The sequence below is a fragment of the Podarcis raffonei genome, chromosome 7 (assembly GCF_027172205.1).
Source record: "Podarcis raffonei isolate rPodRaf1 chromosome 7, rPodRaf1.pri, whole genome shotgun sequence".
NCBI classification, from domain to species: domain Eukaryota; kingdom Metazoa; phylum Chordata; class Lepidosauria; order Squamata; family Lacertidae; genus Podarcis; species Podarcis raffonei.
The window spans coordinates 33801222-33815859 of NC_070608.1; the positions used below are offsets into that span (position 1 = coordinate 33801222).

Consider the following 14638-nt stretch of genomic DNA (forward strand, 5'->3'; position numbering starts at 1 on the left):
AGTATTACTGTGTAACTATTGCCCATAAACATACAGTAAAAGTGTCCAACTCACAACTGAGCATAGTGAGTGGTCTTCACTATTAGCTTACCTTAACACCAATGTAAAGTTTACTTAATACTTTGCCTTCAGTAATTGACGTTTGAAAGTATGGAAACATTTGCTACGTTAGCCTTATGAATTTTTGGTTTCACTCAATTTTTTTTTTACTATGAAACAGGTACAGGAACTCTTTATTTCAAGAAATATTGCTTCTAGACTTCACCGAAGTCAGAATTGTTCTATAAAAGTATTGCAGAATATATAATTTTTTTTTTACAAGAACACAGTTTAAAGTCTAATAATGGACACTCTATATACAAACAGCATCATTCATGCCCATAAATACGTTTGTTCGGTCATTCCGCTCATGACACACACATGATTAAACACCTAGTTAATGTCAACAACTTTACAGAGTCCATCACAAGCTTTTCCTTAAAATTATTAAAAAGCCTACTGAGCACCAGGAACACGCAATTGTCAATTTTAACCTGTGTTATTTAAAACAAATACTTTTTAAACCCTATTTCCATTACCACACATAAAGACATGTACCCTATAGATCAAACAACACAGAAATACCACTTTGCTCTATTTTATAATTCAAATGTGGTTCAAAAGAACCTCTAAAAATGTTTGGCAAAATCAAGCAACGAACTTATACTCAAGAGTTTGTCTGTAGTTACGTACCTTCCGCGTCTTCTAAATCTATGGTTACCAAATTTTTGGATTCAACTGTTTTGTTCTAAAGCAGTCCAATCCATTAAGTAATGTGGGTCGTATGGGAGATGGTGCTTTTCCGTCTTTTTGAAGTCACTGGAGAAGCCCTTGGAGATTTCCTGTGTTTGAGAAGCCTCTGCATTAAGATGTATGGCTATAATCCAGCATTCATATGACTACATAGAGAGAAGGCCTCACAGTTGTGTAGTCTCCCATTGGGATGAGTAAAAATCTGAGTGACTCTCCACTATACCCTTCCTAAAAAATGCTTACTGAACATGCTGGTATGAAACACTGCCAGTGGCATATTTGTATAGGCACATTTTTGCATAAACCAGTCCCCTTCTTTGGATGAGAGTTCAGTTACAAACAGAGGTAGCTGACCCATGGCCCTCCAGATTTAGACTTCACCACACAACATCTCTGACCCTTGGCCATGTTGGCTGGGACTGACGAGAGTTGGAGTCCAGTAACATATGGCAGACCACAGATTAGCCTCCCCCGTTCTAAACTCTAAAACTTATCTGAGTAGTTTCCGAGCACATCAAGGCTTGTCTTTGCCTAATGAAAATTAAGCTTCCTTTCAAGCAAAAGACATCGAAAATTTGAAAACCTTAATTACTTATTAGTTTCCTTATACATTGAAATCTGAAAATATAACACCTTCTCTATTACATCTTTTGTTAGCTGCTTCTTTCTGAGGAAAAATTACCATAAAATCAATTTGAGCATAGAGGCTTAAAACCAAACATTGCTTTCTGCTCAATGTTCAGATAATTGGTTTTCATAATCCATGCTGCATATTGCTTATGCTACCAACCTACTTTATTTTGTTGCAATTACACACTATTTAGCAAAACTAAGAACATGTACCAGATTAATAAAGGCTATGGCACACAGATTATAAAAGTGCAATATAATTTTACTCTTATCAGTATGAAATTTCAGTGGTTAATTAAAAAAAAAAACCATGATTCAGGGAGCTTAAGTGGGCAGAAACATTCATTTGTGGTGAGCCATTTGCGTAACAAGAAGACAAATGACTCAAAAGACTAATTTGCAGATGCCTTTATACTGCAGAAAATCAGGGTATCACTGCAATGTGACTTTCTTTTTAAACACTGGAACTCTGGCTCCTTCAGTTACACTTTAAGAGTTTGTGTATGTGTATGCAGAGCACATATCAAGGTCTCATTTTGCTAAAAAAAGTTAACAGTAGCAAAATTTGGAATGTCAGTTGTCATAACTACTACTATTTGCCAACTAATTAATAAAGAAGAAAGAATGTGTGGTTTACCACAATCTAATCTGAGGAGAGTGGAGATGAGGCACTGCCTTCTACACTTAGATGCTGTGAAGCATTTGGAAAATGTTCCCTTTTTTTCAACGCCCTCTCAGTTTTATGCTCCATGATGAACTGGTGGATTGCCCCTGCATTCATGGGAAGATAGATTTGCTCTTCAAAAATATCTTCTGCAGAGTCACTGTCTTGGGCTGAGTCTTTCTGAAGAATGTTACTGGGTTGTAAGGTGAAGCTATGGCTAGACTCAAGCTCTGTCAAGTCATTCCCACTGAAATCTGTTTCAATACGAACTGGTTCTTTGGTCTCCAGCCACGCGTCGGCTTGGTGACTATTCCACTGTGGTAGGTTTGCACTCACGTTTGCAGGAATATCATTGCTTAATTCAGGTTTGCTCTCCTGGCTTAACATAATAGAGCTCAAAGCCAGTGTCCCCAAATCTGTAGGCATAATAGGCTGGGCCTCTTGGGCTGTCAACCAACTTGAACCTTCGTCTGATTCAGCAGAGCTCATATCTAGCAAGGCAAATGGTGTGGATGATTCATCCAAGTACCCACTGGCATAAGTAGCCGGAGTCTTTGCTCTTCCATTTTGCTCAGAGAAACTGTTCAGCAGTGCAAAGATTCTATCTACATCCTTCAAGTAATTTGTCCAGTCGTTAGGACTAAGTCTGTAGTCATTTCTGGCTTCATATAAACTTTCATTCACACTGTACAAATCTTCCAGTCCTTGCCAGTTGACATTTTCCATGAAGATTGGCAACTTAGCCTTCCCATCCATGCCATAACTGTCCTCTGCTAAAAGAGAAGAAATGAAACTGTAATTAGACTAAAGTTCAGTATTGATTGTGTTTGCTACCACTGTCCTGACTCAGTTCAGTAGCTCCTTTTTTTCATAACTGCAGCATGTCGATTGGTTATGGAAAAAGATAAAGATCACACGTTTTTTCTTTTAAAGAAAGTGTGGGGACACCCACAGTGAAACACCCCATATTTTACTTATAGATGGGGAAAAGGCACTTTGATCCAAGTAGCAATAATCGAGAAAAGGAGTCAGAAGCAGCCCACAATCAAAGCAGGAGTGGTATTCAACTAAGTTCTATGGACAGCAGACCCACTGAAATTAATGAATTTAAGTTAGTTGTGTTTACTATCTTCACTGGGTCTACTCTGAGTAGGACCAGCATTGAATACCATCCAATGTGTGCATATGGGATCAATGAACCTTACTTGTTTTCCAACTCTATCAATAATAATAAAGTAATGAAGTAAAATACTTATGACGACATTGTGGTTCCAATAAGATGCTTCATGACCTACTACTGTTTCTAAACTGTTGTGCATAGCCAAGTTACTGTACATTTTCATCTTTAAAAAGATGGCAATGATGTGGTATCAGAAAAGGGGGGTGCTATAATGCAATATAAGAAAACACTGGTGCTTCTAGTATATCACAAGTAAGCCTGTGGATTTAGACAGTAGAAATATTACTGAGAACACTTCATTGAGGATACCCAGGGAATCAACATACACATAACAAAAGGGAAACAAATGTTTGTCCTATACAATAATGGCAAAGTCAACTACAGAATTATGAGGGCTATGCAGCCAATGAGAGGCTACTGAAGAACAAGAGTAAGGTATCCATGTACCAAAGGTCTCTTCTGTTGCCATCTTTTACTCTACCCCAGGTAAATAAACAATTATTCAAGTTTACTGATTCAAAACAAATGTAGTAAGGCCCAATGTCTTCCTGAAATTTTTCTAACAGTCTTGAGTATTCTCAGGGTTCCTCATCTCTGAAGATTCACTCAAGTACATATTACCCAACAGGTCTTCTAGCCAGGCTCTGATTATGTCCAAATCTCCATGGCTTCAACAATGCTACGGTATGAGGTGCTTTCAGACTACATACGGGACAATGCAACTTTTCACTTGGGTTACAGATTCAGGAAATGCAAAAACACATTTTTCGTATCACTTGTGAAAATGCCCTAAGTGTCTGAACATCCTGATCAAGGTCCAAATCTTGAAAGCCAGTACCTACATACTTATAACTTTACAAAATACCAATTCATTAGGGGAGTTAAAAGTCAACATTTATTCAATTGTATGGGATATGACATGCAGAGCTGAAGTATTTTTAATTGCCGTATCAGCTTCGTTGCTGCTGACGATAGCAAGAAGATAAGTGTATTTATAATGAAACATTCTGAAAAGACCAAAATAACAACAACAAAAATGCTTCCATCATTGAAAAATGCATCAGAAAAGGGAACCTCAAGAAAGAATGGCAAGTAGAAGCAAAAAGTAACTGGCATAATCAAAAGAGATAAAATATTGACCCAATGTATTTGGACCATCTTCATGGAAATTTAGAGAGACAAATATCCAACATTTAGATGTGCTGTTTCTTCTTTTCTTACCCTATGATATCCAAAACTTGTTGGATCAATAAACATCGCTTTTGAATCCCACTTTGCTTTTTCTCTTCTGCTTCCAGTTTAGTCATTATAAACAATCAAGATTTGAATGGCATAGATTTTTAAAAAGTGACAAAAGATTTGAATGAATTCCCCTTTGTATAAACCGAATGGCTTGAGAGGGAGCAAGATTGCACCCACTGGTTGTGCCCTTGGTGTCCATGTGTTCAGCATTCATGCACAAGGCTGATGACAGGTGAAATATTCTGGTGGTCACTGACCTCCAGACCACCCTGGGGGTGTCCCCAAGTAAGTGTGCCAGGCAGCAGTGAGGGGTTCCTTTTTACTTTTATATATATATTTATACTCAAGCGCCGTATTCTTGGGACAGAAGTGGTGAGTGACTGTATGCAATTTGCTTAATGGTGTAAAGTGATGCCAGCAACTGCTGCCATTCCTGGCGGCCCCAGCTTTTGCCTGACCGTGCCGACTCTGGGCCTGACACTTATGTATAGGTGAGACTCCTTGTCCCAAGGTTCCTAATTGCATGAAGACGCCTTCTGCAGATATGTCTGCGCATGCATGAAATGCCTTCCATAGGTTTGCTAAATATGTAGATGTTGTGGGACCAGTGGGTGCAGTCTCATTCCCCCCATGTGCATCCATGAACACGAGCAATGCTACTGTCGCATGAAACAACATACAGTACTTTCAGAGAAGTATGCCGTGCCTTCCACTCACCCCCAGCCCCCCGTACAAGGATGATGAGTGAATTTCCTAAAGCAGGACTAATGTAAAATGAGCTGCATGAAGTCTCAGTGTGAGCAAAGTTAAATGTACAGTGGAAGATGTAAAAACCAGTGGCCAGGTGCAGAACATCATTAGCGCTTGCATGCAGCAAAAGCTACGCAATGTGCGGGATACAGGCATTAGTCGAAATGGACCAGGTCATGCAATTATTTGGAAAGAAGCTGCTGAGGAGAATAATAAAGTGTGGATACCTGTGTGGATCATAGCTTCCTCCATCTTTATTTCCTGATATAGGAAAATACAAGAGTAACTTTTGTTAGTGTTTAGATTTGGTAAAAATCATTCATAATGTAGCTTTCCATGCACAGCATCTACCTCCTAAAAAGAAATTTATCGTGTTATAATTAGGTAAAGCGACAGTCCAACAAAGATACCTGGTAGGGAGTGTACTAAATAAATCAAAAATAGAAAAAGTGATAAAATTGTAAGAAAAGGGAAATGTTACATCATATTATTATTATTATTATTATTATTATTATTATTATTATTATTATTATTTTATTAATTAAATTTTTATATCGCCATTCTTCTGAAGATAAAAGGGCGGTTCACAACAACAAAAATACAAAACGAGAACACAAAATGCATAATAAAGCAATAACAAAGCTATAACCCACTCCCACAAACACCTTTAAAAGGCCATAGAATGTTAATCAGCCAAAGGCCTGGTTATAGAGAAACGTGTCTCCCTGGGGAGAGGATTCCACAAATGGGAAGCCACCAAAGAAAAAACCCATTCTCCCGTTGCCATCCTCCAGACCTCTTGTGGAGGAGGTACACAAAGAAGTGTCTCAGGTGATAACTGCAGAGTCTGGGTGGGTTCATATGGAGAGAGGCAGTCCTTGAGGTATTGCGATCCTGAGCCATTTAATGATTTATAGTTCAAAACCAACATTTTGAATTGGGCTTGGAAAGTAATTGGCAGCCACTGCAGTCAGGTCAGGATTGGTGCAATGTGTTCAAACTGTCTTGCCCGGGTGAGCAACCTAGCTGCTGAATTCTGTACCATCTGAAGTGTCTGAGCTGTCTTCAGAGGCAGCCCTGCGTATAATGTGTTGCAATAACCTAACCTAGAAGTTACCAGTGCATAGACGACATAAGCGATCCCTGTCCAGACAGGGGCACAGCTGAGCTGACGGAAGGCATTCTGTGCCACTGAGGCCACCTGAGCCTCAAAGTGACAGCAAAGGATCCAGGAGTACCCCCAAGCTACATACCTGCTCATTCAGAGGGAGTGTAACCCCATTAAGAGCAGGCAACCTCTCATCCACCCAGTCTAGAAAACTGCCCACTTAACAGTGCTTTAGTAACTGGACTGAGCTTCAGTTGGCTCTCATCCATTCCACTACTAAGGCAAGACAACAGTCCAGCACATCCACTGGCCTTACCTGCAGATGTAAAGGAGAAGTAGAGCTGTGTGTCATTGGGATATTGCTGACAACATACTCCAAAACTCCAGATAACTGCACTCAGCTGTTTCATGTAGATGTTAAACAGCATAAAGGATTAAACTGAACCCTGAGGAACCGCATATTGGTAACAGGAATTATTATTGTTTTTGCAAAATTTTAGAGAAAGATTTCCCTGGAACACGGCCCACAACCCCTAATCACGTTACAGGCTTCAGATTACAAAAGAGTAACATAATTCCTTATTTTTCCAGGGAAAATGGAGAGCTAAACACAGGGGACACGGCTATGTACTTTCTCAGTGGGGTTTGATGCCCCTTGGTGGGCTCAATCCCAGGACAAATTCTCATTTGTTCTATTGGCAACCCAATATACGTATTGGACAGATACATATAAAAGCAGATGGTGACCTCAGGCCTTCTCCCAGGCCCAAGGGAATACCTGGTGAAGAGAGGGCTGTAAGATTGGTTTCTACTAATATTTTGAGTGACAATGGAGAAGATGCATAAAATGAGCACACACACACCCTTTAAGGACTCAAAACTTCATGTCCTAACAGAGCAGTTCATTGGTACAGTGAAAAGAAGAATCTGAGCACAAGGCTGCATAGAATAAACCTTTCCAGATGTGTTTTGGAGGACAAGTGGAGTTATTCAGAGAAGCGGGAGTAAGTTTGCAATGTTCAAAGGCAATGCCTTCTTCATTATTGCTTCACATTTCCCAAGCTGACTCCTTGCATTGAGGGAGCAGGGGAGATGTCAGGCTAACAAAAAGAAGAAATCATATATACATGCAGCATAGTAAATAATGCAATTAACTCTGCCTGCTTTTGTAATTATTATGCAGTTTTCCTGTAATATCTGTGTACAGCGAGGTGTCATATATTCTTCAGCTGCAAATCACGTCTAAATGGCTAAACATATTGTAAATACCCCATTCTGATTATGCTTAAAATCATTATTTTTCTAGGTGTTTCACAGACCACTTTAACCATTCCTTGTAGTCATTGAGGGTTCAGGGACGGAAACAACATTAACAACCCAGAGTTAAGCATCATTTGTTATTACCTGTGTCAAGCCCCTTGGGTCTTGGATTGCACTGCTTATAACCTTGACAACTTCGTAGCTCCATTAGCTGTATGTGTAGCTGGTTCAAGGTGCCTCTTTCTACAGTGTGTACTGTATTTGTCAGCTAGACACAGGTGGGAGGGGAAAGGGGGGAAAGAAATGTTATGAGTGTCTGCAACTGCAAAGGGTGCAATACTCAAATGACTGAAGTCTATACGCTTACATGTAAGCCAAGCTTTTGGGAACCACCATAGCTCAGTGGTAAAAGCATGCAGCTTTGCACGCGCAGCAGGTCCCAGATTCAAACCCCAGCATCTTTAGGTAGGGCTGGGAGAGTTTCATTTTCCCATGAAACATCCCAAAGTAATTAACAATAAAAACAAATTTTAATCCACTATAGATGGAAACTGGGATAAGGAACTCCACTTAAAAGGCTTGTTGAGAATTGAAGGCCTTTAAAGAGGTGTCAAAAAGACAACAAAGATGGAGCTTAAATGAAGCGTAATGGGAGGGGCAGACGTTAAACACACATTTACCTGGTAGGGGTCTGTGTTCATGTCAAAATACTCCAGGAATCCTGTAGCAAACTCACAGAAGAGGAAGTTATGTGTTTCATTTAGTGTTCGTAAGCACCAGTAAGTGTTATTGTTTGAGCTTGTACAAGCACAAAACGATCCCACTGTTGGGGAAAGGGGGAAAAAACTTAATCAGTATTAAGGAAGCAGATATTCAATCCAGGAAAGGCAATTAGCAGTGACCAGAGGAGGAATGACTGCTGGGAGGAGCAGAGAGAGAAGAAAACGCCATGGTACACCTGAAGCAACCCAACCAGACGCCTTCATCTGCCCCAGCTGCAACAAAACACATCTCTCCCATATTGGTCTCTATAGCCACAGCAGGTGCTGCAACCTTCCAGCAGCTTGACTTCAGCCCCAAAGGTGCACTCCTCCATTGTCTCCCGAGACAGATGGATGCCAACAACAAAATTATGCATAGTGCAAGGTGCATACCATCTCTCTGGATGCAGTCTTTCATGCGTTAAAGGAAAATGGTTTGCGTGTTCAGACCCAGAGACCTCCCCCTAAATAAAGACACATTTGACTCAAATTTTAGTTTTGGTTTTTGGCAGAATTTAGGCCACAACTTTATTGATTACAGAAAGTGAGTGGTTGCATAGGCTCTGGTTCGACTAGCTCCCTGCACCCTTGCAGGTAGCGCTGACCCAGAGCTCTATCATAGGTCAGCCAAGGGTGAACACCAGAGGTAGGTGGAAAGCCCAGGAACAGACTATGTTCACTCCCCAGATGCTCCCCTGGACTCAGGCACGGGCACAACCCCCTCTCAGGGGTTGACCAAACCAAGCTGAGTCCCTGGATTCCTTTAACGGAATACCCTTCACATAGGGATGGCGAGACTGTTCTCGCATCCCTATCCGCAACCTTACAAGTTGTGACAATTTGCTACGCAGCAGGCGAAACCCAAATGGCAACAGCCAATCAGCCAAGTGGGGGAAATTTCTGTTGTGCCCCTGTCCCAACGACAGACAACACACGACGGCATAGCAAGCTCAATCGCAAAATGCCCTAAATAGGGAGAGGTGGGCAGGTGTTCAGATGCACGAGCTGAAAGAGGGTCAGGTGCTTAGGTATATATAGGTCCCTCAATCCGTTTAGACTGCTCCCCATTGGCCAGATTAAACCCAGCAACGAGGGACCTACCAATCGGGTGTTGTGGCTGTCCAATATACCCACCCACAACTAGGAGGTCAGTCTCCAGGTTTCACTGCAACACGGGCCCTCTTTTAGGGAGGACACGCTTTAGGAAACATGACTGCATCCAGCACCTGGAAGTGCACACATATAGTGCTGTATTTCAGCACCTCATGTGCCCTGGGTAGGCAATGGTAATTCCGACAGCACTGCTCATCTCTGTGGGAGGCACAGATTCCAAGCATCTCCCACCTAACTTTTAAACTTTGCAGCACCAACCATCTGCTTCATAGGGAGCATCTTTGCACTGCTGCTGCCACACACAATATCTCTGGTTCAGGACCATTAATTTTAAATTCATTTTCACAATTTTCTTTGAAAACAACAACTGCATTACACAACGATAAATGTAAGTTCTGAAGTTCAAGGTTTGAAAAAATGCTTTTTGCGCAAGAAAAAAGAAGACGACAGAATGTCTCTGCAGTTTACAGGTGACCCCATCCACATTAAGCATTTTTTAAGGGCCACTGGTTTCAAGGAGAATGGGAGAAACACTATGCTTAAATATCTCCCATTAAAATCAAAGGGACTAAAAAGTGCTTCATTGGATCACATCTTTTAACCCTGAATAAAAAATGGCGGTTAGAAAATATCCCACATTTACAGTAATTAAAAAACTTATTTTCATGAATTATATGCTCTTTCATAAATATTCAGGATTCTGGAATAAATAATCGCTTAAGTGATCCTGGCACTCCAATAAAAAACTTATTTTAACAATAAGAAATGTTGGCTGTATGTAACACAGTGAACAACCCAGTTATACACGTGTTTACGGTTGATGGTGGGAAGGCAACACTGACACCGACACAAACATTAAATTGTATCCAGTGAAGTCAACCTCTTAGTGCAAGGACCTACGCCTTTGCAATGGGACTTCCTTTCCCCCAGAAGAGAGGTGGGGCAGGACATGGTGATGTGTGGAGAGAGGAAGTCCCACTGCAGAGCAGGTGGAAGTCTTGTGTTAACAGGATGTTTTTCACTGGATACAGCCCAAAATCTTACTCTTGAATATTTACAACATCAAAGGCAATGCTTTCTTTAGAGGAAATTGCCACCATAATCTATTGCCCCTGTGGAAGATTTTAGATCAAAGCACACTTCATTTTATGCTTTCAGTTTAAGAATATGGTTTCCATTCTTCACCAGTTGGAGACTTGTCTCTTCTCTTCTTCCTCCACACCCCCAACCTGGTGTTGCTTCTCCTTTTTAATATTGCTCTCTCTTTATCTATACATGTGTGGGAAGACCATGTACTTGAAGACTACGGCTGCAATTCCATGCACAATTATTTGGGAACAAGCACCACTGTCCTCAGTGGGACTTCTGAGTAAGTTAGCAGAGAACTGGTCTGGCTACACCTAGAACCATTCAGGAATCATTCTACTGGGCAGGTTCATAATGTGTGAACAGGTCAAATAATGGAACGCAAACAGGTAAGGTAAACAACTTAAAAGAGGAGTAAGCTATCGCCCAGGTGGGCTCAATGAATAATTCAGATGAGACAGAAAGTGGTATCTCCAGGATACCAGAATCCTATAATAACAACAACTATTGTGCATGCTCTGTGGTCCCATAACCTCATCAGAAATTTGAATGTGCCTGTATTCCAGTTTCTATTTCATTTTTGGCATTAATTTAAGGGGGGGAAAACCTTTAAAAATATTAAACTCATTAAAATCCAGTTTTAAATACAATTTAAATTCAATTCCAGTTGTATTTAAAATAAATAATTCAAAAAAACCACAAGAGTATATATAAATCTCCCAACACTGCAAGAGCTCACACCGACCCCTGAACCCCAGAAGCGAAAGTGGTTCTCACAGTTCCAGAATGGTGCAGTCTGCCAATGGTTGTTATCATGTGTAAAACAAGTGAGTCCAGGAAGGCTGCATTCGTCTCCTTTTTTCTGGCGCTTTTTCCCTTTCCTTTCTTTCCTTCTCCTCCGGTTCTCTTTGAAGAGCTGAAGTTTACCATCTACCTCTTGGGCAGCTTCCCTAGTCAGATTCAAGAATATTTCATAAACCAAGGCTTAATCCTAACAGTTTTCATCAAGCACCTACAATAGACTGGAGTTCTCATATAAGCAAATCAACATGCTTAGCAGCTGGAGGGGAGAAGTGGATTGTTTCAGGACTGATTTTAAAGGTCACCTCCCACCTGTGCTTGCTGCCAAAATCCTCTTCCCTGAGCTGTGACTCATATGGCAGAGAGCAATGCTTAAATGTTCTTGCTACATGCACTAATTTACATGCAGATAGCACACACCAGAGTTATCTGTATCAGGGCTGTGCAAAGCGGGAGTTTATATGGTCAAGAAATTACATATCTGTACCATATGGCTAAAAATGACTTTGCACAGGCAATCTTATAGCCAAACAGCCAATGATGTACACAAATATAAATAATATTAACAAACAATAATACATAGCTTCTTAGAAAGAAAGAAAGAAAGAAAGAAAGAAAGAAAGAGGGGCTTACTTGAATGGATGAAGGTGACTTGTCTTAAGCTTTTCTTGACCTTTAACCCCCTTTTCTTTATTGTAATAGCTGTAATGAAATGTTATGACAAAATGAGGCTTCACGGAAAACCAGCACTTAAAAATGGAAGTGTGGCTATTAGTTTCATTTCATATTTGTACAGAGATTACCCCACCAGCTTTTACATAAATATAACTGTTGGTAAAAATGTTCAAACTCTTTATATCTTTATATATAATATAAAAGATTTCAGTGTATTCTTTACCCAAAGGCTATGAAACAATCAATTTTAACCTTAACCAAATGAAATACTCAGATATTATAAAGTCCAAAATGTTGCTTCAAAAACTCCAGTAGGATCACTTATTTAAAATTTATTTCAGAAATGCAAATTACTGTTCTGTGTGGCACTCCATAGAAGAAGCATTTCAAGCTGAACCAGATGAAAACATGCCTGAAGTTTGGCCAAAATGTATGACTGCTATCTTTATGCTTTATCCCATTTTAACCAGAAAACCAAACCTTGGGAGTTATTATCTGTTCCCCCAGATACATTGATTTTCCACCTGGAATTATGCAGATGAGAAAAAGAAATGCCCTTACCTTTTTTTGCTACAGTCACAGTCCTCAGGTTTTCGTCTTTTTAGATGTCCTCTCACTTCTCTTAAATTCTTAATTTTATCTTGGAGAGCCTCAATCTGCAAAGTTAGTTGCAGGTTTAATAAGAATTTCATTCAATACTTATCAGTGCAGCAAAACGTTGCTACTAACAGACACTGAGTATTGCCAATGGTCATATTACTATTTTACTATTCATCATTTGATAAATCTCACACATTGCATCTACAATGATAGCTGCTTTATACCACTTGGTGAACTGACATCAAGAAATAATTATTTGTACAAGTCCACATAGTGATATTATTCAAGCAGATATTTGAACCTAAATCACCCGGTTCCGATTGTGATCCTTCACCCACTGGTACGTTTTGTGAGATTTGCATTTTGGTAAGATACCAGCACAGGCGTTTAATAAAGGAAAATGACTTCAAACCTCTTTGTCAATGTAGGCTTTGTGGTCTTTCCAGGCTCTGGCTGATTGGTATAGTTCCCTCTCACAGTGAATAGAGTCATTTGGAAGAATAAAACACCTTTAAGTGGAGAAATGGAGAAAAGAAAATAGGGGTGATATTTGGGGGAGAGCTTGGGTAAATGCAGCCTAAATCCTCTGAATCCAGAGAGTAAAGAAAGCACTATAAATTACTTTTACTACGGTAGTTCCAGCATCTCGTAAGATTCAAAGTGGGCAAGTACTTGCTCTGCTTCCTCTCTAGGGTGGAAGGACACAGCTTGGTTGGAGTCTCCTCAATAGCTACGGGCACATTATGGAACAGCTTCCCCTGTGAAGTGTAGTTGGCTCCTTCCTTCCTGGCTTTGTTTGCCAGTTACTAAAGACCTTTTTATTCTTGCAGGTTTTTATCCCCACCCCACCTTGAGAGGTTTGTAGGGTGGCAACAGGTTTGGAGAATGGGCCTATTCTGTGTTGGCTCACCGTCTGAGGAATGCTCTCCCCCAATGATCCTCAAATGAAGGGTAGTATAGGATTTAATAAATAATAATCAGGCTAGTTTCCACATTAATCACAACTTCCTTGCCCTTACCTTTATAATAATGATAAAGATGATGATGATTTATACCCCGCCCATCTGGTTGACTTTCCCCAGCAACTCTGGGCAGCTCCCAACAAAATATTAAAAACATGATAAAACATCAAACATTAAAAACTTCCCTAAACAGGGCTGCCTTCAGATGTCTTCTAAAAGTCAGATAGTTGTTTATTTCCTTGACATCTGATAGAAGGGCATTCCACAGGGCGGGCGCCACTACTGAGAAGGCCCTCTGCCTGGTTCCCTGCAACTTCACTCCTCGCAGTAAGGGAACTGCCAGAAGGCCCTCGGAGCTGGACCTCAGCGTCTGGGCTGAACAATGGGGGGTGGAGACGCTCCTTCAGGTATACTGGACCGAGGCCGTTTAGGGCTTTAAAGGTCAGCACCAACAGTTTGAATTGTGCTCAGAAACGTACTGGGAGCCAATGCAGGTCTTTCAGGACTGTTGTTATATGGTCTTGGTGGCCACTCCCAGTCACCAGTCTAGCGGCTGCTCCTAGCCTCACTACCCTTAATCTCCCTTATCCATCCATCAATCCCAATGTATCTCTGCTCATCTACTTGGCTCCTCTGACTTCACCATAGTCAGCTGTGGCAAAAGCATTCTTACTTATGAGTCACTCTGACAGAGTCTGGCTGGCCGACTGCGTTGGTTCCATCGGCTAACATCGCTTTGTCACCACCAGCGGTATCTTCTGATTGGCCCTCCTCCTCTTCACTGTAACCTCCATGCCGCTTAACAATGCTTTTGGGTTGGAGGATATGCAGTTCTTCCTCCTCCAGGTTTATATCATATATTTCCCCTTCAAATTCCACAGACAGGGAACGAGTCTGGCGCGTGTGAACAAACCGCGGTTTGTATTCTACATTGGTAAAAGAACACAGAAGTGTCAATTAGTCAACTACTCACAGTGCACTCTTTATAAAGAGGGGAAGGAACCAAGACCCGGG

The 14638-nt window shown here is 40.8% G+C and overlaps 1 protein-coding gene across 7 annotated transcripts in view; it reads right to left on the minus strand.

The window, feature by feature from the left end:
• Positions 1 to 1565: 1565 nt before the first annotated feature.
• The window catches only part of SULF1 (sulfatase 1), a 101838-nt gene continuing 88765 nt past the window's right edge, over positions 1566 to 14638 (minus strand). For 4 of the 7 annotated variants that reach the window (XM_053395927.1, XM_053395924.1, XM_053395925.1 and 1 more), the window contains 8 exons: positions 14298 to 14550; positions 13075 to 13171; positions 12624 to 12718; positions 12021 to 12089; positions 11364 to 11536; positions 8307 to 8449; positions 7771 to 7894; positions 1566 to 2859 (listed from right to left, as the gene is read on the minus strand). In XM_053395927.1, the coding sequence (XP_053251902.1) occupies positions 2066 to 2859; positions 7771 to 7894; positions 8307 to 8449; positions 11364 to 11536; positions 12021 to 12089; positions 12624 to 12718; positions 13075 to 13171; positions 14298 to 14550 (1748 nt within the window). In that variant the 3' untranslated portion in view covers positions 1566 to 2065. Of the gene's footprint in view, positions 2860 to 5485; positions 5520 to 7770; positions 7895 to 8306; positions 8450 to 11363; positions 11537 to 12020; positions 12090 to 12623; positions 12719 to 13074; positions 13172 to 14297; positions 14551 to 14638 lie in introns of all 7 variants that reach the window. The other 3 variants (XM_053395931.1, XM_053395930.1, XM_053395929.1) reach the window with 3 other exon arrangements.